This window comes from Anastrepha obliqua, chromosome 3, assembly GCF_027943255.1.
Source record: "Anastrepha obliqua isolate idAnaObli1 chromosome 3, idAnaObli1_1.0, whole genome shotgun sequence".
Classification (NCBI taxonomy): domain Eukaryota; kingdom Metazoa; phylum Arthropoda; class Insecta; order Diptera; family Tephritidae; genus Anastrepha; species Anastrepha obliqua.
Genome location: NC_072894.1, coordinates 139107267 through 139131779, shown reverse-complemented (window position 1 = coordinate 139131779; position 24513 = coordinate 139107267). Strand labels below are relative to the sequence as shown.

Here is a 24513-nt window from a genome sequence, read left to right as displayed (position 1 = left end):
AAAAATTTTGAAAACAAATTTTATTTTTTGTCATTTTATTTTTTTTTTTTGTGTTTTGAAAACAAATTTTATTTTTTGTTATTTGATTTTTTTGTTTTTTGGAAATAGTTTTAATTTTTATTCAAAATTTTTGGGAAAACACTTTTTTATGATGTTTAAAAAAATACACTTTTAGAGTGTAATAACGTTTCTTTTAACCATTTCCATAATTTTTTTATGGGATTAAATATATTAAACAATAAATTCGTTTTTTTATGAAAATTTTGGTAAATAGTTTTTTAAAGTGAAATATACAATGAAAATTTTTTGTTTCTTTTTAACATTTGCATAATTTTATTTAATTTTTTATATAAATTTTATTTTTGTACTGATATAAATTTTATATAATATAATTTAGATTTAATTTTATGATTATTTTTTTTATTTTAATTTTATAAGTATTTTTTATATTTATTTATTCTATAAATTATATATAGTTTTTTGTATTAAAATATGTATAAAAAAAGTTAATTTTACTCTTCAAAATTTTTGGGAGAACCACTTTTTTGTCATATTTGAAAAACACCACTTCAGATGTTTTACTTATTTATTTATTTATTTTTTTCATTCATAGCTGAAACTATATTCAGTAATCCCTCACAGTTTTATATTGCAATTTTCAGAACTTGTCAAGTTATGCTCAAATACGTACAGTGATCCAGTGAAAAATCTATGCAAATCTGTCGCGCATATTACGTCCGTTTCCAAATCGATCGAAATGTCACTTCGTGTATTAAGAAACAACAAAACACCTCCAATCGCACAGTCAAAATTTACTTATAATTTCAAAGTGATTGGCTAAACAGTTATCACAAAGTTTACCCACAAAACACTTTTTGCAAATAAGAAAAAGTTAATTTCGAGATGTGTTTTGCAAGCATAGTGTGACCGCCACAGCATTTACTTTCCCAAATTGTACAACTTGACAAGTCCGCTCGAAACCATTTCATTCGCACATCTGGCAGTATCTCAACTGCCATCTTCGCCAGCATTGCAAAAGTAATTGCAGGAAATCATAATTTCATTTGTAATATGAGTTCATTGATAAGAAACTACAAAACTCGCGTTCAATCACCGGTAACCATCACTTAGACGCATCACCTCATTACTTCAAGAGCAGCGGTGCAGGAAAGAAATGACAAAAAACCGGCAAAAGTGTGAATCGATATTTCGGTTGTGTTTTAGAGACTTTTTTATCAGCTTGAAAATTTTACTCAAACTCTTAGTTACTTTTTGGTTTTGCCTTAGCGTAATTCAAGCCGATTACACGCGCTTATTTAATCTAAAGCGAAGTACTGCTGATAAAGACTCTCCATCGAACGCAACCAATGTTTCTCGGCCACGCATCTTTTGCCTAATTTTCACCAGCGTTGAACGACATGATTACATTGCGATTTATGGCCAAAGTACGTGGATTAGGAATTGTGATCGTTATCTATTCGTGAGTAATTCAATACATCCAGTTTTGGAGCCGTTGGTCATCAAGAATCGCTACCGTTGGGGAGCCATGTTAATTAGCCTCGGCTACGTGTATCGATATTATGCTGACGAAATGGATTGGCTGCTGAAAGTAAATGATGATAAGTAAGTGCAAAGGGCCTACGTGCTCTGTATGTGTTTGCAGATGTTGCAGATAGAAAAAAATTGAAATGTAGTCAATTTTGAATGGTTTTAATGAAACCTCGAAATAGATGATTTGCAGGAGAGACTTACTGACGGGAAGTAGATTAGCGAATTAAAGAGTAACCAGAGAGCCATGAAAGTTGTTACAGTTCCAATTTCGGTTACCGGCACTGATACTCGGTATAGAGCAATGTTGATGGACCTACTGTGTCCAGAGCTTAACAAAATCGACATATACGAGCTGTGGTTCCAACTAGACGGCGCTACATGACATATAAGCGAAACATGTCAACGCTCGAAATGGTGACTGGCGAAATGGTGAAATTTGACTACTGGATCATCTCACGACGAACGACTATGCGATTTGACACTCCTTAATTATTTTCTTTGTTCCGGACACTATTGCCCGCAAATATTGGCACTTCTTCTTCTTGACTAATGCCACAACCGCTTACGCAATATTGGCCGAGTTTATCAAAGTGCGCCAGCTGTTTCTTTCTGTTGCTAACCGGAGCCAGTTGGACACACAAGTTAAGCCAAGTTCTTCTCCACCTCCTGATCTTTCTAACGGCAAGGAGGCCTTTCTATTCCTCTGCTACCATCCGTTAATACCGCATCGAATACTTTTAGAGGCGGAGCATTTGTATCCATTTAGATGACATGACGTAAGCAACGAAGACTCTGGATCTTTATTCGCTGCGCCATGTATATGTCGTCGTAAAGCTCATAAAGAAAACCTATCTCCTACCTACAAATGAGTTATTTATAAGTCGAAAAAGAGCCTTGAGATTTTTGCGCTGTACGACCTGCCTTAATGAATTCGCCTTTGGTAGAGTTTTAGTAAAAGATTAGACATTTGAACTCAGTTTGAATTGCGCTGCATGTTGTTTATTATTATTTTTGATTTCAAGAATTTTTTTTTATTTATTTTTTTCAAACACAACTCTTTTGCCTTCTCTCCTTTGACAGCTTCGTAATTTTGGAAAACCTACGCAAGCTGCTTCAACCCTACTCCTCCGATGAACCAATTAGTTTTGGGTGCAAAATGAAGAATAACGAAAACCAGGTAAATATATTAACAACCACAAACTGTTTCAAAAATGTTCCAGAGAGGTGGCAAAGTTTTATAATCATAACGTAAAAAAACACACAAAAGTAACTGAATTTTAATTTTGTATAATCGCCGGACGCTTTTATCGAATAAAATCATAACAAAATCACGTCAAATTTCCACTCTTTCCACGTCTAAGACTCAAAATTTTACGATTGCTGTTCCGAATGAATATCAACCTTGGTTTAAGTTTGTAAAGAGCCTTACAAATATTTAGATTTTTTATTTATTTACTATCATATACAAAATGAAGATAGTCGATCACTTAGACTAATTAAATAATTTAAATAAATGGAATTACGGCTTTCTTCCTTCGAGCTGCTTAGACATAAAATTATAATTTTGGTTTACCCAGTGCATGCGCCCAAATTTCTTTCTATTTTAGACGTACATGCATGGCGGTAATGTCTTCAGCCGCGAAGCATTGCGTCGCCTCGTTACCAATGGCTTCACAAATTCAAGTCTATGTTACCTGGACGATAGTCCCTACGATGATGAAGAATTGAGCAGATGCCTACGAAATGTGGGCGTTGTTGCCGGTGACAGTCGCGACGCCATGGGGCGCCAGCGGTTTTTGCCATTCAATCCCGAGCAATATCTGGTAGACCTGGAACCGGATATGCAGGAATGGTATTCAACTCGTTCGTATTACGAAATCAATGTGAGTAATTTCTTTATATTGTACAAAATTATTAAAAAAAAAAAATATTTTGCTTGATTACAGGCCATTACGAGAGAATTGTCGAGGGAAGTAATTTCTTTTTACAATGTAAATCCACCAACAATGCTCTGCTTGTATTATTATATATATAAAATGAGAATTTTCGGAAGAAAAGTGCTACCTCAAAATGGTACAACACATTTTATAAATGGTACGCCATCAGTGACGCACAGCAATTAAATTCAAAGAGACCTATATATGCATGTACAGCGGTCAAAAAAACAAACAAAACAGTCGACATAAGTAATAAAGTTTATTATTTTGTCAATAAAAAACTGTTAAATGTTAAACTTAACAAAAGGAACTTAAACTTAACTTATTAAGGAACCAAAATGTAATATTCAATACAAAAAATGAGAGTTCAAAACAAAAATGTAAAAAAATTCATGACTTAAAAAATAAATAACAAGAAGCAAGCAAAGAAAGTATTCGACATTGGTAATATTTTTAAAATGTATTAATGATACTACAACTTTAGTAGCGAGTTGCTTTTCCCTGTCGGCGTATGACCTCTCTCAAACGATCTGGCATAGATTTGACCAATGTTTGGGTATATTCTGGGTCAATTTGGCTCCATTCCTCCTGCAGGATGACTTTCTTCTGGTTCTTGTTTGAGAACTTGCGATTTCGGATTTTTTTTTCCAAATGACTCGAAAGGTGTTCAATTGAGTCAAGATCTGGAGACTGTGGCGGCGTTTTTATTATTTTTGGACAATTATAGAGCAGCCAAAGCTTTGTATTAATCGCGCTATGCTTGGGGTCATTGTCCTGATAGCATTTAAATCTACTTGACAGACCCAATTTTTCTGCGGTTGGCTGTAAATTTTGCTTTAGAAGATCAATATATTTTCGGTGGTCCATGATCCCATCAAAAATGCTAAATTGCCAACTCCTGATGGCGCCATGCATCTCCATACCATAACACCACCTCCACCATGTTTCACCGTTGGTACCATATTTTTTCTTCCAATTTTGTGTTAGGCTTGCGATACACTAGAACTTTGCCATAACATCCAAAAAGGTTATAGTTACTTTCGTCGGCAAAAATTATATCCATTCAAAACTCAATGGGCTTATTTACGTGTTCCTTCGCAAAGTCTAATCCTATCTTCCTATTTTTCTTCGAAATGTGTGGCTTCTTTCTGGCTGATCGCGAATGGAAGTCATGTTTTCTTAGCACATTTCTTATTGTTTGGGAAGTAACAGATACGCCTATGTGCTTCTCAGCCAATTTTGCCAAAACCGTGGCATTACTTTTCGGATCTTTTCTTACTTCTCGCCCGATTCGCCGTTCATCTATTTCCTTAAGCTTCCGAGGTCGGCCAGTCCTTTCCTTGTTTATCACAGTGTTTTCTGTCTTGAATTTTTGTATGTATGACGTGTTATTAAATTTCTTACATCTAGAGAAGTTTCTTTGCTGTACGCCCCATCTTCGTGATCACTTTTACAAAAATGAGTAAAAAATACTTGTAAATAATAAACAAGAATTCTAACGGCATTTTTACCAACAACAACAACAAATAATACAAAATACATATTCACTATAAAGGAAAAACAACGGTTGTCGAATACTTTTTACGGTCTTATCCAAAAAGATGACTGAGTGTTAAAATGTGAAATATTGGTTAATTTTATAACGGTATATTCTGAAATACTTATTACACAACGTTATCTTCAATCATTTAATTTTATTCATTCAATTTTAAAAAATTACTCTAATGTCGAATAGTTCTTTTGACCGCTGTATGTATGTATGTAAAGTTATTAAAATTAATAGCCAACAAGTTTTGGAAAACAATAAAAATGTTGTAAATGATGTTTAAGTTTTCAACAAAAAAATTGGGTACCCCAGTCACGCGAAACATAGTTTTTTCAAATTTACTCAGCTCTCCACTTTATGAAATGCGTTTTGATGTAGTCCTACAAAATGCAGAATTCTAAAATTGTTACCGACCCCGAAATGGCAGATGAGTTTTTCACATGAAACAATGTAGGGGTTATAATTTTCCCCCTGTGCCAGCCATCTTGAGCTGCTTAATAAATCCGTGATGTCCTCTTGGAAAAGCTGCTTTTTATTTCAGAGGAAAAAAGTACTAAAGAAAAAGTACTCAAAATCACAAGTTAATGTTTTGGTTTTAGTTTCACTATGATTTTATTATTATTATTTTTTTTTTTTGTATTAAATTTTTAGTACTCTTTAATATCTAATTTTCAAAACTCAACTATTATAATTAAATCATTTGGTACCCTTCAAGTCTTGGTGCACCGAGCCGACCACCTCATGGATAAGACACCACTGATATACATGCAAATACATACATACATAGAATATTAAATAAATATTTAAATAATGCTTCAGTAAATTTCTGTCTGAAAAGTACAGCAGAGAACTTCTGCACAGCCTTATGTGGTCAGAAATACTTAAAGTTATCACTATTTTCATGACAGGACTGGCAGACTAATCACCTACCCTGTCGGAAATCAAATAGAAAACGTAACCAACGCAAGACAAATGTCTTGTCCAGGCCCTATACTCCCGAGAGGAGTGAACAAGGAAAAAGATAAATTTCATGACTACAAACATATGTGCGTATTAGGCCGGGTCGATTTGTGGGGAGGCAAAAAAATCGCCCATTGCTCTGTGAAAATCATATTCTAGGGATCAAAATAAGAAACTTTGCCGAAGGAACCATACCTCTAAAACGAATTCTGATGTCCCCCAATTTGGGTCGAACTTTTTAGTTTCTTTTCTATAACTTACTTAAATTAATTTTTTTATTTACATATGTTCTGACTAAATAAATTTCTTAAGAGAAAAAATAAATATTATTATAAACAAATAAAAATAAAGAAAAAACATAGCCATTTAGCTGATTTTTTCATGTAAAGGCCAAAAATGGTGATATTTTTAAATTGGGGGACATCAGAATTCGTTTTAGAGGTATGGTTCCTTCGGCAAAGTTTCTTATTTTGATCCCTAGAATACGATTTTCACAGAGCAATGAGCGATTTTTAAGTCGGTATCTCCCCAACTGAATTTCAAATTTTGTTAACTCTCCTATTCGCTTGTTCTTAATCCCTTGAAAAATGTGGCCATCATTGTTTTGTTGACAAATCCGAAATTCCATTTCATGTTCAAATTGGCAAAATCACAGTCGTTCATTGACACTCGACGTGCCGTTACATTCGCCTCTAAGCACATGCGCTCTGCCTCCGTTTCCCCTTGCATCAGCAACTGTGTTTGCTGGTCGTAATACCAAAATTGATTGCCACCTTGATGGTGGCATGGCCACAGCCAAACTGGCGCACCTTGTGCCCACGACTGCACTTCCAGGCAATTGCCATTTGGCTGGCGGAGATCGCGACGAAAGGTAAGCTGCCAATGTTGCGTGTTGTATGGGTGTTTCAAGTCAGGCGAACAAGAGCGCAGATCGCCAATCGGTTGACGTGCCGAAAGCTGCAGCGAGTCCAGACAAAGGTGTGGTGCTACAACGCTTTGCAATGCACCAAACGCATAGTCTGGTGGCTCAATTGGTGGATAAGCCTGCAACAAGTCTGGAGCAATGGTCTCGAGATACCATTTAAAAGTCTTGCACTTAAGCTCCTCTCGTAAAGCGCGACGCGCGCTCACATCACCCGCGTCGATCACCATAAGCTTGGGCATGTGCGCATATAATGCGTCCTGGTATTCATCTAACCAAACAGATGCGACGCGTTTGTAATTCTATGAAAGGAGTTGCGAAATTTATAGACATGCAAATGTCTGCGGATTTATTAATTCAAATGACGTGGACCCACCTTCGATATGAAATCATCTGTACGGTTGGTATATTTGATGTGAAACGCCCCGTCACGGTATAGATGACCCAGGCGCGAACAAGGCACTTCCAATATGCGACCGCCGCACATCCAAATTTTGAAGCTAAGTTCAAATTGCTCTGCACCCCACACATCCAAACCCTCGTCGTAGGCGCCCAAATGCCAGAAAAATTTCGCCTCAATTGCAAAGAGACCGCCATTCATCACTGGATTATTGTGCGGCGCCGGCAGCGTCATGCGCTCTTCAGCCAGCACCGGCAGCTGTACATAATTGAAACTCCAATCGAATCCACCACGCGTAGGCGACGACCTGACATATTCAAAAGTGTTATAATTAATAGTATCTATAATGGGCGTGGTGCTGGTGCGGGGATTCTCGAATATTGGTTGCAACAACGGTGGCAACCAGTTGTAAGCAGCTTCCACATGCGCGTCCAAAAATACCAACACGGCACCGGTTGCCATGCGGGCTCCAGCAATTCGCGCGCGTATCAACCCAAAGTGTGCGGTTAGTTTGAGTATTTTCAGTTTCGTGCTAAATTTCACAATCAGCTGTTGTTCAAGTGAGGCACCAAAAGGCGGTTGAGTGCTGTAGTCGTCCACAAATATAATCTCATGCAATAATTCGTGAGGTGTACGGTTCCAAAGGCTGTGCAGTGCACGCAGCACCACCGATGCATGTTCATTGTGGTGTACCAGAATTATGCTTGCGGCAGGCAGGTGTCTGTGGTAGGTTTGTGCGCGACAACTGCTAGAAATAAATAAACCATTTATATGTGAATAATTGAAGCTCTTTTTCACCTCGTATCCACCTCAAATGGCGCACGTCAGGCAACGCGCGCTCCAATGAAATTTGCTCAGATAGCAGAGCATTGAAACCGTAAACGCTCAAACTGGATGCTACCGCATCTTTGTATTACATATTTGCTAAGACCGCTGGCTGGCCCTGCTCTCCCGCTCCGTTACGCTCAGCATCGCGTGACATAGCTGCGTAGTCGTGCCAATCGCGCAGTTGTGCGTCAACTTCTTTATTTCTTTGCCTGTGCATTTCTTTTGCTGCATTTTTGCGTGCAATGAGCTGATGAAAGGCAATGAAAATTAAGCAAAGTAGGAGAAGTCCAATTGAAATGCGCCTTTTGTTGAGTTTGAAGCGCATAGCAGGCAGTACGATGCGCATTACGTTGGCAACGCTTGCGAGCAACTGGCTGAATTTAGCTCCACCTGCACCTTTTCAGCAGCAAAAAGTGGTTTTTCAGCTTCGGTTACTCGCTAACGCGCATTCGCTATTCAAGTATGTATGTGCGCATTAAACCAAATACAAATGAGCTCATTTATTAATTAGTATTACTTAAGCTATTTGCAGCGAATATTCACGATCGCGGTGTGGTGAATATTGCAAAAGCTTTTCCTATGGGTGATATATGGATTCCCTCCATATTCTTTGTGCGCTTTTAGGCGTTAATACATTTAATTAGGAAGCTTATAATCTCACGTAGAAACAATTCAAATATGGACTTGCAATATAATATGCATGTTACTTGTGTGGCACGTAGCGCCGTATTGTTGAAAATAAACGTTGTCCAGATCAATACCATCCAATTCCGGCCATAAAAAATCGTGAATCATCTCTCGATAGCGCAATCCATTCACCGTAACTGTTGCTCCAGCTTCATTTTCGAAAAAAAAATGACTCCGCCGCTTTTCAACAATAACTCTTGGATTTTCTGAGCCCCAGGTCCGACAATTTTGCTTGTTGACGAAGCCACCGAGATGGAAATCGGCCTCATCACTCCAAATGATTTTTCGATGGAATTCCGAATCATTTTCTTGCATTTCAACGCAACAGCAAAGAGACTACAACAGTAGATGCTTTCCATTTCAATTCAACCGGGCTATTCGGGTCATGTTCTTCGATTTCGATGTAACTCAAATATGTTGCTCTCTGGTCAAAATAATGAGACACGTATTTTTTTGTTCGCCCGAAAAAAATTTGTTTCAAGAGTTATCGGCAATTTTGTTTTTCGGCTCAAAATCGATTTTTTTTAATTATATAAGAAATTTTTTTTTTAAATGCCCATAACTTAGTCAAAAATGAACCGATTTTAATAATTGTGCGTTCAAAACGATCCTTATTACTTACCGGAGTGACTTAATGTAGAAACAATTGCAAAAAAGTAGTTGAAAATTTTTTATTTAGCAAAAAAGAAAAAAATTGAGATTTTTTCGAAATTCAATATTTCAAAAAGTGTATTTTGTTTTTTTTATAACTTTTTCTAAATCAAGAGGAAAAATCAATTGAGCTGAATGCCCAGTAACTAAAATGAGTTATTTTTGAGTAATGAATTTTTGAGTAAAAAATCTGTTTCGCACTTTTTGTTTTTTCGAAAATAAAAAATGTTCAACTACTTTTTTGCAATTGTTTCTACATGAAGTCATTCGTGTAAGTAATGGCGATCATTTTGAACCCAGAATCATTAAAATCGGTTCATTTTCGACTAAGTTATGGGCATTTAAAAAAAATTCTAATACAGATGCTTTCCATTTCAATTCAACCGGGCTATTCGGGTCATGTTCTTCGATTTCGATATAACTCAAATATGTTGCTCTCTGGTCAAAATAATGAGACACGTACTTTTTTGTTCGCCCGAAAAATTTTTTTTTGAAGATTTATCGGCAATTTTGTTCCTCGGTTCAAAATCGATTTTTTTCATTATATAAGATTTTTTTTTTTTTAAATGCCCATAACTTACTCTTAACTTACTGAACCGATTTTAATGATTCTGGGTTCAAAATAATCGTCATTACTTACACGAACGACTTCATGTAGAAACAATTGCAAACAAGTAGTTGAACATTTTATATTTTCGAAAAAACAAAAAGTGCGAAACAGGTTTTTTACTCAAAAATTCATTACTCAAAAATAACTCATTTTAGCTACTGGGCATTCAGCTCAATTGAAGTTTGAGGTGTCCTCTTGATTTGGAAAAAGTTATAAAAAAAAACAAATACACTTTTTGAAATATTGAATTTCGAAAAAATCTCAATTTTTTTTTTCTTTTTTGCTAAATAAAAAATGTTCAACTACTTTTTTGCAATTGTTTCTACATTAAGTCACTCCTGTAAGTAATTACGATCATTTTGAACCCACAATTATTAAAATCGGTCCATTTTTGACTAAGTTATGGGCATTTAAAAAATTTCTTATATAATTAAAAAAAATCGATTTTGAGCCGAAAAACAAAATTGCCGATAACTCTTGAAAAAATTTTTTTTCGGGCGAACAAAAAAATACGTGTCTCATTATTTTGACCAGAGAGCAACATATTTGAGTTACATCGAAATCGAAGAACATGACCCGAATAGCCCGGTTGAATTGAAATGGAAAGCATCAGTAATATTTTCGGCTTCACATCACTAACTTGTCCCAACAGCTCGAATTTTTTCACCAATTTCTGTATTGCGGTCCGAAAAGGTGATTCACGATGACCCAAAAATGTTCGGGTTTCACGAACCGTCTCTGCCAAATTTTCACCATTTTAATAATTTCAATGCGTTGTTTAATCGTGTATCGTTCCACTTTATTAATGGCGTAGTATCTACTTGTCAAATATCAAAAAATGTCAGCTTCAAAAGTGGCATCTACCGAAATAGCGGGCTATTCAAAATAACACCTGTTATTGGAAAGCCCTTCACTTGGCGACGCAAAATGTATCACGCCACCGGAAAATTTATAATTTTTGCAAGTGGCGTCATACGTCAATCATATTTGGCACTTGTGAACTAAGCACTGCAGTGTAGAAACTTAACAAGCAATGGCGCGTTTAAAGTCTAACTAAATCTCTCAATCACTCAAAATAATTTGTTTTATTTAGTGAAAAAGTTGATCAAAAACAAAATTGGATAATTAATCTTGCGCCATCTTGTATAAATTCTGTACTATTGTGCTTTTGTAGAATACATTTATATGCATTAATAAACCCTTCCTTGAGCTCTTTTGAGTATGCCTGGGAGGCTTCACAAGCAAGCTTGGACACGCTAGGAGGCACTGGTGTGAAGATATTTATAGAAATTCGCATTTATGGTCCGTTTTAGTTCATATTCAGAGAACATAGCAACTAACTAAAAATAAATGGGTTTGTTATGTTTATGTTTATGTTAGTAGACTCTTCATATGAACCATTCTGAAGTTTCATTTTAATCTGTGAATTCATTCTTAGTTCACAAGCTATTTAGTTTCGAAGTGTCACAGTATGTTCTACAATGGAAAAAATCAAGTATCGTGCAGTGATTGAATTTTCATTTTTGGACGGTTTAAAAGCAAAGGAAATTTATGCACGAATTTTGAAAGTGTATCCCGACTTTTCGCCAATAATTCATACAATAGAAAGATGGACTGCTGAACTTAAACGTGGTCGTACAAGCCTTGAAGAAGATCCACGCCAAAGCATCTACTTTCCCTCGCTAAATCCTCTTAGTCAAAGTTGTATAACTCCTTCAGTTCTCGCCTGATTTGCTTGAAATTTTTACACAAATCTAAGTAAACGTCAATCTTTTCAAATATGTAAAAACCACAATCGGGCTGAAAACAAAAATCGGTGAAATTAGTCTACAGCCGTCCAAAAACAGTAACAACAATCGGAGAAAAAATACAGAATATCGTATTGGAAAATCGTCGACTAGCTGAATTAGTAGAAGCCCTGGGCATCTCATTGGGCAGTGTAAGCAATATTTTCACTGAAGTATTGGATTCCTGGAAGCTGTGTGCGCAATGGGTGCCGCGTTCGCTAAGAATGAAACAAAAACACATTCGAATGTGACTTTCTCAGCAACATTTAGAGCGAAGTGGTAAAGGACGAAGTGGATTTTGTGCGTCGATTCGTCACTATGGTAGAGTCTTGGGTCTATCACCATGATCCTAAATGAAAACAAGAAGCTAAATAGTGGTGTCAAATTAGTTCTTCGGCTCCGAAACGAGTTCGTGTTCAAGAAGGTGTCAGCATCAGGTTTTTGTTTGTGGATTACTTTCAATCTGGTAAAACAATAGGTTCTGCATATTATTGTAACGTTTTAGACAAGCTGAAAGAAAAAAGTCATGAAAAAAGACCCAGTTTGCGAAAGAATTTTTTTTTTCATTAGGACGATGCACCGTGTCACAAGAGCATTTTGACAATGGCTAAAATCCATGAATTAAAGTTCGAATTGTCGAAGCATCCACCGTATTCACCAGATATGATCCCTAGCGACTTCCAGCTGTTTCCAAGCCCCAGAAAATGCATGCATGGAAAGCGTTTTTCATAAAATGATTAGGTTATAACAGCTGTGGAAGCGTATTTTGCAGCCTTAAAATGGAATTTCGTTGGAACAAGTGTGTTGATATTTAGGGAGACTATACTGAACAATAAAGTCTGTTTCAAACCATAAAATTGTGGTTTTCTTATCGAACCCCAAAACTTATTGAACGAAGAAGTTTAGTATGAGCTGTACATTATTTATATACGAATAATTTTTTTGAATAACCTGGATATGTAAGGCACTGGTATCGGTTTATGTACCCATACTAAAAAACTGCATTTATGATTCGATTTGGTTCATGCTTGGAAAATATTTTATTTTCTTTCCTCGAAAAAAATATCACATTACGAAAATATTGTCATACGCCCTGTGAGAATGTTGCGTATTTCAAATTATATAAATTTAGTATCAAATGGAATATAAAGGGTGTTTTTTTTAGAGGTTAGGTTTTCAAGTTGGCACTACTTTTTTCGTAGATGGTCTTTTTGACAGCTGTCACTTGATTTATGCTCAGTTTGGTTTGCCATTTCATAATGAATAGACTTATATAATATCTGAACAACGTTTGCAAATCGTGCAAATTTATTACGAAAATAATGGTTCGGTTCGCGCGACGCATCGAAGAAAATTTTGTTCAGCGATGAAGCTCACTTTTGGTTGAATGGGTATGTCAATAAGCAAAATTGTCGCATTTGGAGTGAACATAATCCACAAGCCATTGCTGAGACGCCGTTACATCCTCAAAAAGTCACTGTTTGGTGTGCTCTATGGGCAGAGGGAAGCATTGGTCCATATTTCTTTAAAAATGAAGCCGGCCATAATGTTACAGTCAATGGAGAGCGCTATAGAGCCATGATTAATGACTTTTTCGTGCCTGAATTGGGCGATGTTGATGTGGACGACCTTTGGTTCCAACAAGACGGCGCTACATGTCATACAGCCAACGCAACAATCGATTTATTGAAGGAAACTTTTGGTGAGCGCATTATCTCGCGCCGTGGACCTGTGGCGTGGCCTCCAAGATCATGCGATATAACACCGCTGGACTATTTCTTGTGGGGCTATGTGAAATCGCTTGTCTACGCAGATAAGCCCGAGACGATTGACGTCTTGGAAGAGAATATTCGGCGCGTTATTGCTGACATACGGCCCCAATTGCTGCAAAAAGTGGTCGAAAATTGGGCCTCTCGGCTGGAATTTATTCGAGCCAGCCGCGGTGGCCACTTGCCCGAAATCATTTTTAAAACATAATGGCAAACCCTTATCTTTATAATAAAGCTAAATTCTTGGCCATAACATTAAATTATATACGTTTTATTTCATCTTGAAAACCTAACCTCTAAAAAAACACCCTTTATACTACACTATATATTTAGTACTGAATATAATGATAAAAAAAATCAGTTCAACCGCGTTCACATTTGGTTTTTTTGTAGAAGGCAGAAAATGCTACGCATTCACCTGGTCGCTTTGGAAAAGAAAACGATAATTTGACGGCTCTGGCGCAGAGTGCGACTTTATTGCCAAGGGGAAAAGGGAAATACCATTGACTAAATAAATTTCATTTCTGTTATATTAGTTTGCACATAGAGGGAGTCGGCTACGATGTGGCTCTAGTCCAGGAACCATGGATAGCATCGGGCAACATAGTCTCCGGTCTAAAGTCACACAACTACAACACATACATCCCGATTGTAAAAAATAAGGTAAGGACAGCGATAATGGTCAAAAAAAGTATATGTTCTTATATTGATCATAATCCCGCTTCAGACGATCTGACAGTGGTGGCGCTGGAGGGCTGCAAGGATGAGACGCTTCTTTGGGTCCTGCTATATGCCACATGATGAAAAAGCACCACAGACGGAACTTCGAAAGCTGGTAGAAACAGCTGCCAGAAAGAAGCATGCTCTGGTGGTAGGAACGGACGCAAATGCACATCACACGGTCTGGGGAAGTGCAGACATAAACGATCGAGGTGAGTCACTATTTACCTATATTCTTCAGAGTAGCCTAGAAATAGCATATGTGGGACCAACCTCGAAAAATGTACTCGATTTAACACTCTACACAAGCAGGCATGTTATGGTTCAGGAATGGGAAGTGTTGAGTAGGCCCTCATTCTTTGATCAGAGATACATAAGCTTTCAGGTTATATTCCGCTCAAAAAACAAGCTTACATCCTTTAGAAATCCTAAGAATACGAACTGGGACTTGTATAGGGATATACTATTAAAAACACCAATGATACCTCGGAAATACAAGTCACACGTCGCGCTTGAAAAAGGGGTTGAATTGTTTGCAACTACTCTTGTCAAAGCCTTTAAAAGATCCTGCCCTCCAACACGTAATAGACGCAAGGTGAAGCCTCCTTGGTGGAACAGGGAATTAGGAGCACAAAGACGTAGAGTACATGAATTCTATAGGTTAGCCAAAGTTGCTGGCAATGAGTTCTGTTGGAAAGAGTATAAGGATCTACTAAAAGTATACAAGAAAGAGATACGTAAAGCCAAGAGAGAATCTTCGAAAGACTTCTGTAGCAGTATGGAAAGCACTAACGATGTGGCTAGACTTAGGAAACTGTTATCCAAGAATCCGTCTATGCCAAGAACAATACGAAAAATTAACGGGGAATGGGCTGACAGCTGTGAGGACTCTCTAGAAGACCTAGTCAGTACACATTTTCCAGGGTGTGCGGACACTGCAGATCTCGAACCTAGAGGATATATTGTGCACGAAATCTCGACGAACGTAATTACAACCAACAAAATAGAATGGGCTATACAAAGTTTCGACCCATATAAATCGCCAGGACTGGATGGAATCTTCCCAGCCATGCTCCAAAAGGTAAGCCATCTTGTGGTACCATTGTTAAGAACGATATTCAAGGGATGCCTGAGGTTCAGCTACGTTCCTATATTGTGGAGAGAAGCGAGAGTTGTGTTTATTCCAAAAGTAGGAAAAACCAACCCTCTATACTCAAAGCAATACAGGCCCATTAATCTGACCTCAATTCTCCTGAAAACGTCAGAGAAGATTCTAGATACATACATTAGAGACACAATTGCGCCGGACGAATTATCCAAGGCGCAGCATGCTTACACTAAAGGCAGATCTACTGAAACTGCACTTCACTCACTTGTACTAAACATAGAAAAGGCGTTAGAATATAAGGAGTATGCTCTAGGAGTATTTCTAGATATATCAGGGGCCTTTAACAACGTGACAAAAGATGCTATTTTAAATAGCATAGAGTCACTTAATGTGCAACCGCAGTTTATCTATGGATAAGGCAGGTATTAGCTAGCAGAAAGATAAGAGCGGAGTGGAACGATGCGAGCGTCACCAAATATGCATGCAGAGGTACTCCGCAAGGTGGGGTACTATCGCCGCTATTATGGTTACTAGTAGCAAATGAAATTCTTAAGAAACTTGACAGAGGGGCACCTAAACTAGTAGCATATGCCGATGACATAGCTATAGTAGTTACGGGAAAATACCTGGACACCATCAGTAATGTCATGAACAACACTCTCAAAACGATACACCAATGGGCATCTCGCGCAGGGCTAGGGATAAACGCGGGAAAAACGGACATGGTACTTTTTACCAGGAAGTACAAAGTTCCGGCGTGGAACCTCCCGAAGCTAGGCAACAATGACTACTTCTCAAAGATTATGCGAAGTACCTCGGAGTAATACTGGACAGCAAATTGCTGTGAAGGCACAACGTTGAGGAGAAGGTGAAAAAGGCCAGTAATGAGTTGTACGCATGTAAAAGAATGCTGGGCGTTACTTGGGGTCTATCACCCTCTCTGATGCATTGGTGTTACACAGCAGTAATCAGACCGATATTGCTGTATGGAACCTTAGTATGGTGGACTGCGTCAAGAAAACTGACATAGTTAATGCCACTGGAAAGGATTCAACGACTCGCTACTCTGTGCATAACAGGAGCGATGAAGACCACTCCAACGGCGGCGCTGGAAATGATACTCAGCATGCCACCTATTGACCTCATGGCGGAAAACCTGGCAGCGAAATCCGCGAGGAGGCTAATGGCTGCGGGGGTATTCACCTGCAGAACCTTCGGTCACAGCTCAATAGAAAAGTGGAGCTCAGGTGGCACGGACTACATGATTCCGTACTTTAATTGGGAGAGAAGGCTTCGCACTACAATTGAAGAGGAGGGATGGCACAAAGGCATGAAGCCTGGCCATAGAACTTTTCACATCTATACAGACGGCTCGAAAACTCCAGACGGAGTGGGAGCGGGTATTTACTGCTTAAAACTAGGAATAAGGCAGCCTATCAAGCTGTCAGACCACAGCAGTATTTTCCAAGCGGAAGTTTTTGCTGTGGGGAAGGCCGCGGAGCTAGCCTACGCTAGAACAAGAAAGAACTCAACAATTAATATATACGTGGATAGTCAAGCAGCAATAAGAGCAATAATCTCATATTGTATTAAGTCCAAAAATGTTCGACGGAGAAGGGAGGCCATAGAAAGGCTAGCCGGAAACAGTAGGCTGCATATCTACTGGGTACCTGGTCACAATGGCATTATGGGGAACGAAATAGTAGATGCGGTAGCAAAAAGTGCTGTGAGACTACCATTTGAACAAGAGAACGACATACCAAAACCGCTAAACACAATGTATAACGAAATGGACGACCACATGAAAAGGCAAGTAGAAGACTACCTAGTCTAACCTGACCACATGCAAAACAGCAAAAGTCATGTGTAAAACTAACGACAAAAAACTGACTCAATTCGTACTTACGCTCTCGCGAAAGGAATGCAGAACTATCATAGGTATGCTAACAGGTCACAATCTATTGGCTGCACATGCATGCAAGATAGGGATTGCTTACACGGACAAATGCAGAAAATGCAGAGAGGATGTTGAGGAGACTTTAGAACACCTTCTGTGCGTTTGTCCGGGAGAAGGCAGCGGCCTTAATCACTCCAAAAAGTGTTTGAATTCAATGCCAACAGAACAAAATCTGCTCTAACACAAGATAAAAAGGGCCTCAGAATACTCTGTGGAGCACTTACGGGACACTTTGCCTGTAATAAACTCTTTAACACAATAGAACTATCTGGCACTAGTTTATGTAGATTCTGCTGTAATGAAGAGGAGTCTATGGAACACTTAATCACCAACTGTGAGGTGGCCACAGGAGGCACGTTCACAGCCACAGGAGGCACGTTCACAGAATCCTGGGGTCACACCTACTACAAGAGGAAGACCTACAATTGATCCCTCCTAAGGAGCTGGTCCGATTCCTCGGTATACTAAATAATTATAATTAAGTAGATAAAGGCGCACAATAGATCAATCTGGTCGCAGTGCATAAAGGCCTTGGTCTAACCCGTACAACCACTACCATTACCATTACCAGACCCAAGCAATTCGCAAAATATACAGTTTGAAAATTGTCAAGCATATTCAAGAATAGTAACTATGAAGAGCATTTACCACAGCATAACTACAAATAAAAAATCCTATGACTGTTTACACTGCCACAAGGAGCCTCTATTTGGCCTAGGTGCGCCGTAAGACAGCCACTTTGCCTAACCAGAGGACTAATGTCCTCTTTCGTTTGATACTCGTACTTTTTATAATTTCCACTCTTTGAGGACGGAACCGCTCGACGGCCGAGCGTCGCTGAGGACGAAAGGTATTGGAGGTATTAACACAAGAAAAGTTTTTCATAAAATCAAAAAATAATTATAAACAAACAAATTGAAAAAAAAAACAACAAAAAGAAGTTTGGTTGTATTTATGTGTACGTTTTATATTCCGGCCGTCATCTTCGGTCTTATCAGATTCAAAGTAATATTCATCAGAACTGTCACATACGTTAGATGTATCATCTCTAGATCGCTTAGACATCATAGGTTAAAATATAAAATATATAAAAAGTCTGATGGTTCCTCTGGCAGTGACCCTGGGAGACTGAATCGAAGAACTGAAATTCGTTCGAACTCTACCGTAATCTCACATCGTAAGTTTACATTATCAAGAAGATAAGACTTCATCGCTAGTGGCCTCTAATGCATTTGAATGAAACCGTGACTCTTTTACTATCCCTATGCGTATCTTATCGCTCAGAACCACAGACGTCGCGAGCCTTACAGCTACGAACTAATTTGGGCGGCTAAATGCCGACACGCGTCCACAACGGTAAAACGGCTTGGGCGGCTATATGCCGAAACTCGTCCCCAAAGGGTTAAATTTACACGACACTTGTTGAAACTTTCAAATACCTTAAAAAGCATCTGTGAAAAGCCAAGTTTATTATATTTGAACTCTGGTTTCGCGCGTCTGTATATCGATCTCCTCATTTGTGATTTGGGTTGCCGCTCAGTGTAATAATTCTTGCGGTATTTGAAGTTGCATAAATAATAAAAAAGTAAGATTAGTGAGTAAAATTATATAAAAATTGTGAAAACAAAAATGTTTCTTATTTAACGTGTCGAGAAAGCGTTTTTACGAAGACTGTTGTGCATGCAATTTCAATCGAAAACTGCATAAAAAACTATTGAAAATTTTTGTTCAAAGATGAAGCATTCATCTTTCCATTAATACGTTTTTTATTTCAAAAACTTAGATGTTATTAAAAAAGAAGTTGTCTGTAAAGTCGGTTTACTGACGATAGTTTAACGTGACAACGTCATAAGAAGATACTGATGTAATGGTTGCAATTTTCAAAACAAAATTTTAATTTTATTTGTTTGACAGATATTTTGTATGGATATAGAGAAGAATGTAAATGGAATCCCAGGGGAATAGGTCAAGTTACATTTACACAAACGTGAAAAATGACGAAACATTTATCAAATTCATGAAAGATATGTTCAATTTCGATTGTGCATCAGACGTTAATAAGTCAACAACACTAAGAGGCACCATCATCGATTTGACTTTCTCAAGACACATTACACTCGAAACACCCCCTTTCATTTCCTACTTTTCCTATCATCGTCCTCTTCTCAACAGAGAAATGGTTCATTACCATGCACACAGGAAGAAGGCATATGCAAATACAAGTATGTGAATTTATATACATATGCGCATATACATACATATATATGCTCACTCAAGTAGGACAGAGCCAGATGTCGAACGTTGCCGAACGCGGGGCCGATTGTGCTCTTTGTCGTTCGTTCCGCGCTCTCGCTTGCAGTTCAAGCACATTTGCTTTCGTACGGAATAGATTCGTATATTTGATATGTCCATATGACTTGTATGCATCTTTACATATAGATTTGTTCTTTTTGAAAATTGCGCGAAATTGTATATGTATATGCATGTTTATATACATAATTAGTATACAAATAAATAAAATAAAATAAATAAATAAATAAATAAAATAAACATATCTTATAAGGTATATGGTAAATATTACCATACATTTTTCCTTCATATATTATATAATAAAAAAATTAATAATAATAACATTAAAACAACAGGTATTATTAACAAACTTGGTTTTATTTTAAATTCTTCAAGTAAATCAAATTAATAATAATCAATAAGAAGGCATATGCAAATACAAATACGTGAATTTATATATGTACATATGCGCATATACATACATATATACGCTCACTTAAGTAGGAGAGAGCAAGATGTCGAACGTTGCCGTTCGTTTGCTTTGTTCGTTCCGCGCTTTCGCTTGCAGTTCATTCAAGGTAACGGCAATGAGCGAGGTAACGACAAATGAGCAAGGTAACGACAAATGAGCAAGGTAACACTAATGAGGAAGGTAACACTAATGAGCAAGGTAACGACAAATGAGCAAGGTAACGACACATTTTTTCGTGCGTGCAGCCGGCTAAATCGAATTATAAGACGTTATCACATCAAAAATATCCTCTTTCCATTAATGAAAAAAAAATCTAGAAACCGCCAAAAATATCAGCTGCAGTCACATTAAATTCTTGCAAGAACTGTGCTGACCATTCATTCAAGCGCCGTTGATTCGTTTCAGACAATTCGTCTTTGTAGCTGCCAACTATGCCACGACGCATGAATCTGAAACAGATTAAGTTACGAGATCAAAAGAGATTTACATATTTTTTGTGATTCTTACTGGAAATCGGCTTCAACGTTGGAACGATCATCCGTATTTTTAATTATTTTAGTGGGATTCACCTGCTGATTTGCTGGAATATTGAATAATTTTTTATTTTTTTTTACTTTGCCATATTCCGCGGGTCGAGTAAAGTTATATGCAAGGTGGCGCAAAATTAATCATCCTATCGAAAAATTTATAATTTTTGCAAATGGCGTCGTGCGTCAATCATATTTGACACTTTTAAACTAGACTGCTGCAGCATACAAACAGACAACAAATGGAGCGCGTAAAGTCGAAATCATTTTTTTATTTTCTTTTTAAATTTAGTAAAAAATGTATGCAAACAACAAAATTCAATGACTAATTTTGCACCGTCTTATTTTACCTACCTCTCATATTTTCGAACGACAGATGATTTAACAGTTTCTCCATTTGCGCTTCACTCAAGTTTGGTTTCTCTAAGAATTCATTCAATCGTTTTATTACGCCCCTCAAATCGCGTTTCATTTCTTCAAAAGTGGTAAAAAATACATTCGACTCTGAGCGCATTTGCCACATGGTAAATACATGCGGCCAAAAAGGTGTGTATGCCGATTCTGCATTTAAGAAGTCATCGATGAATTCCTGCATACTGCCACCGTAGGCACCTTTGCTGCGCAGAAAATGGCCGTAAGACAAAACGACATCTTTTGGGTTGCGAGCGCAGTAAACCAACTGAAAAACGGAATAATTGTATATTTATAGGAAAACTTTAAACAAGTTTTGTGCATTTATATTTAAATAACGAATTTTGGTTTTTTCCTTTCTTCTACTTTCAAAACCAACCTTCACTCTCTTCTGCCAAATTTGATGAGGTAGCAAATGCGCTGGCAGATGAGATTTAATGCAACGCGGTGACTTCAACTGCATGGCCGCTGTGATGCTATCGTCATGGAAGGTGTCATATAGCAGGCTCAAACTATTTACATAGAAATGCGGTAGCAAATTTTTGTATTTTTGTAAAAACTCATTCTTCCTTACTCCATATATACGCTGCGATCTACGAGATGGATTCTATTAGCCGTTTCATAGTCCAAATTATTCAGCAACAACCAAGTGGCTTCCTGTATCCAAGTTGTACCACATTTGGGAAATGTCGATATGAAGATGTCATCAGACTTTACTTGGAAATTGTAAATTCGTTGAAAATATTCTTCAAAGCTACCAGGCACAGAGCACCAAGTTTCGGCCCAATTCCATTTTAAGGGTATAAAATCTCCATTAGTAGACATTTTTAGCATTTTCATCCTTTGACGTTTTACGAGAGCATCAGCGGCATTCTCGTGTGGTTTAATGTGAAACATGTTCTGAAAAATCGTATGTATTTATTTATTTTTTATTTGGTATTATTTTTAGGGTATGATATTAATGGTATGCTTAAAAATAAATAAATATAAAAAAAATAAAATCAAATTTTAGTTTGCCTAGCGTCCATTTTTTTTTCTACTGTCACAGCATCGGTCTTCTGGTCGACCGTTGATTCCTTTTCACAATAAAATTAGCAAGCTATTAGACATTAGAGATGCCAATTCCGGAATCCCGACATGTCGGTGTTATTTAAGTATAGAAAATTTCTGATTAGTTGATATGATAGTTCTCTCCTCCAAGTGCAGGAGATATTTTGGATAAAAATTGTTGAAAGAATAAATAAATCCAAATCTCATTATTACCTTTTGGTGGCCAAAACATAAATATATGTGTGCGAGAACAAATTCGTCTCTTTTTTGTTTGCAAATTCATGCATTTGTCTCAAAGAGAAGTTTTAAGAAATTAAGTTTACAATTTTTAAAAAATGTTCTGAATCTATGATTTAACCTGCTGTAAGAATTGTTAGTTTGACATGTTTTGAACTAAGTGAATAATATTTAAAAAAGAGATATCCAGAAACAAACTAAAATATCCCGAATTATATTAGGTGCGCAACTAAGTTCCCGCTGTTTGTCAATAGATGCCGCCAGCATTGTGTGCTAGTCGATTCCAACATAAGTTAAACGTCATAAACCAAGCTTAGACATATGGTAAATAAACTGCTTCGACACATTAGTGATTTTTGATTGCTATCATATACTTTTAGTTTAGTGAAAATGTCTGATTTTGTGCCGAATAATCGTCAACCTTCGAAGATGCTGAATTCTAGGCATTACTCCATGAAGATCCGTGTCAAACGCAAGAAGAGCATGATTCAGTATTAGGAGTTACCCGCCAATCTATTCCCAAGCGATTACATGCTTTGGGAATGATACAGAATCAGGGGAGTTGGGTTCCTTATGAGTTAAAACCAAGGGATGTTGAACGTCCTTTTTTCGCCTGTGAACAACTGCTCCAGCGGCAAAAAAGGAACGGTTTTCTTCATTGCATCGTGTCGGGTGACTAAAAATTGATTCATTACAGCAATCCAAAGAAAAGAAAGTCATGTGGACCAAGTTGGTGTTATTTATTATGAACTGTTAAAACCAAGCGAAACCATCACTGGGGGTCGGTATTGACTTCAATTGATGCGATTGAGCCGAGCACTGCACGAGAAGCGGCCGCAATACGCGGAGAGGCATGAAAAAGTGATTCTACAGCATGACTACGCTCGGCCTCACGTTGCCAAACCCGTTAAATCCTACCTGGAAACACTGAAATGGAAAATCTTGGCGGGTGGGGCCCCATATTCTCCAGATATTGCGTCGTCGATTATCACCCGCTCCGATCGATGGCACATGGTCTAGCTGACAAGGAGTTCCATTCATATGAAGACATCAAAAAATGGCTTGATCCGTGGATAGCCTCAAAAGATAAACAGGGTTACCGCGACGGTATACGAAATCTACCAGAAAGATGGATAAAAGTAGTAGCCAGCGATGGGCAATACTTTCAATGATTCCCTTGTAACCATTTTTTCAGAATAAAGTTGTATTTTCATCAAAAAACAGCAAGAACTTAGTTGCGCACCTAATATTTATATTGAAAGTAGATTTACAGAAGGTAATCACTGGAGGCCCCACATATTTTATCACCATGGACCCTGCAAGCCCAAGTAAACCTTTGCACATTCTGTGACAACTTGTGACCTGTGACGTAACCTGACCCCCGCTTTGCTGCTGCATTTTGTACTGCATACATTTATTGAGTACACAAACGTCACACATTTTCTTGGCACCCTGCGACGACTTTTTGCCTTAATCCTAGTGGTACGGAAAAATGTTTCAAATTTGTTGTTTTTCTATCTTTATTTTGAAATGATGTAACACACAACTGGTTTCACAAACACTGTATAGTAACTATAATCGTATATACGTGCATCGTCAGATGTGCCTCGAAAAACGCTTCTAGCGGAAAACGCTCAGAATTATTTACTTCACCTAATAAAATGTCGCATTATATTCACTTATAATATCTAAAATAGTTTAATATTATATTAATATTATAAATTGAATTGCGTACTCGAAATTGTATATCCCTTCCTTGTAATTGTTGCGATTTGCACTGGAAAAACGAACTGAAGGGTTTGATTGCCACCAAATGAATTGGAAATGGTTGAACCAAGATTTATTTGATTATAAACATTTACTTTCAAAAGCTTTCGAGATAACAGCGCGTTTAACTTGAGCTTTTCTTCTGAATAAGTGCCATTTACAGTTACACAGAGTAAATGCTACAAAAAGGTATCCGAAGCATTGCAAGTGCAACGAATTCATAATTAAATAAACTTTGTGTGTCTGAGCCGGTGTTCCCACCCTCCATGAATCGAAGCGCAGCAGATATGGTAAGAAATTGCAGTGGATTTGCATAATTGTTGATAT

General features: G+C 37.5%; 3 protein-coding genes across 3 annotated transcripts; 1 reads left to right on the top strand and 2 right to left on the bottom strand.

Annotated features, from left to right (window-relative positions):
• The first annotated feature begins 1095 nt into the window (after positions 1 to 1095).
• Positions 1096 to 3792, top strand: LOC129242489 (glycoprotein-N-acetylgalactosamine 3-beta-galactosyltransferase 1-like). Its single transcript, XM_054879151.1, has 4 exons — positions 1096 to 1623; positions 2632 to 2728; positions 3159 to 3434; positions 3498 to 3792. Exons 1-4 carry the CDS (start codon positions 1175 to 1177, stop codon positions 3672 to 3674), a joined length of 999 nt encoding a protein of 332 aa, XP_054735126.1. The 5' UTR covers positions 1096 to 1174; the 3' UTR covers positions 3675 to 3792.
• Positions 3793 to 5677: 1885 nt separating this feature from the next.
• On the bottom strand, positions 5678 to 8498 carry LOC129241048 (N-acetylgalactosaminyltransferase 6). The gene is given in 3 exon segments (XM_054877186.1): positions 5678 to 7218; positions 7293 to 8061; positions 8126 to 8498. Coding segments are annotated over 3 exon segments (1800 nt in total). The 5' UTR covers positions 8491 to 8498; the 3' UTR covers positions 5678 to 6552.
• Positions 8499 to 20081: 11583 nt separating this feature from the next.
• Positions 20082 to 24342, bottom strand: LOC129240902 (sulfotransferase 1 family member D1-like). The gene is made up of 6 exons (XM_054876970.1): positions 24155 to 24342; positions 21707 to 22032; positions 21512 to 21644; positions 21076 to 21400; positions 20702 to 20774; positions 20082 to 20643 (listed from the first exon to the last, which is right to left on the bottom strand). The coding sequence occupies exons 2-6, from the start codon at positions 22027 to 22029 to the stop codon at positions 20508 to 20510; spliced, it is 990 nt and encodes a 329-aa protein (XP_054732945.1). The 5' UTR covers positions 22030 to 22032; positions 24155 to 24342; the 3' UTR covers positions 20082 to 20507.
• Positions 24343 to 24513: the final 171 nt, after the last annotated feature.

Bases quoted from the DNA above. Each gene is read 5' to 3' on its own strand.
- LOC129242489 (XM_054879151.1), top strand. From the start codon at position 1,175: ATGACAAAAAACCGGCAAAAGTGTGAATCGATATTTCGGTTGTGTTTT. The intron at 1,624-2,631 runs GTAAGTGCAAAG...CTCCTTTGACAG, and splicing joins CTGAAAGTAAATGATGATAA to CTTCGTAATTTTGGAAAACC. The intron at 3,435-3,497 runs GTGAGTAATTTC...GCTTGATTACAG, and splicing joins GTTCGTATTACGAAATCAAT to GCCATTACGAGAGAATTGTC.
- LOC129240902 (XM_054876970.1), bottom strand. From the start codon at position 22,029: ATGTTTCACATTAAACCACACGAGAATGCCGCTGATGCTCTCGTAAAA. The intron at 21,645-21,706 runs GTAAGGAAGAAT...CTATGTAAATAG, and splicing joins GATCGCAGCGTATATATGGA to TTTGAGCCTGCTATATGACA. The intron at 20,775-21,075 runs GTAGGTAAAATA...TCAATATTCCAG, and splicing joins GTCGTTCGAAAATATGAGAG to CAAATCAGCAGGTGAATCCC.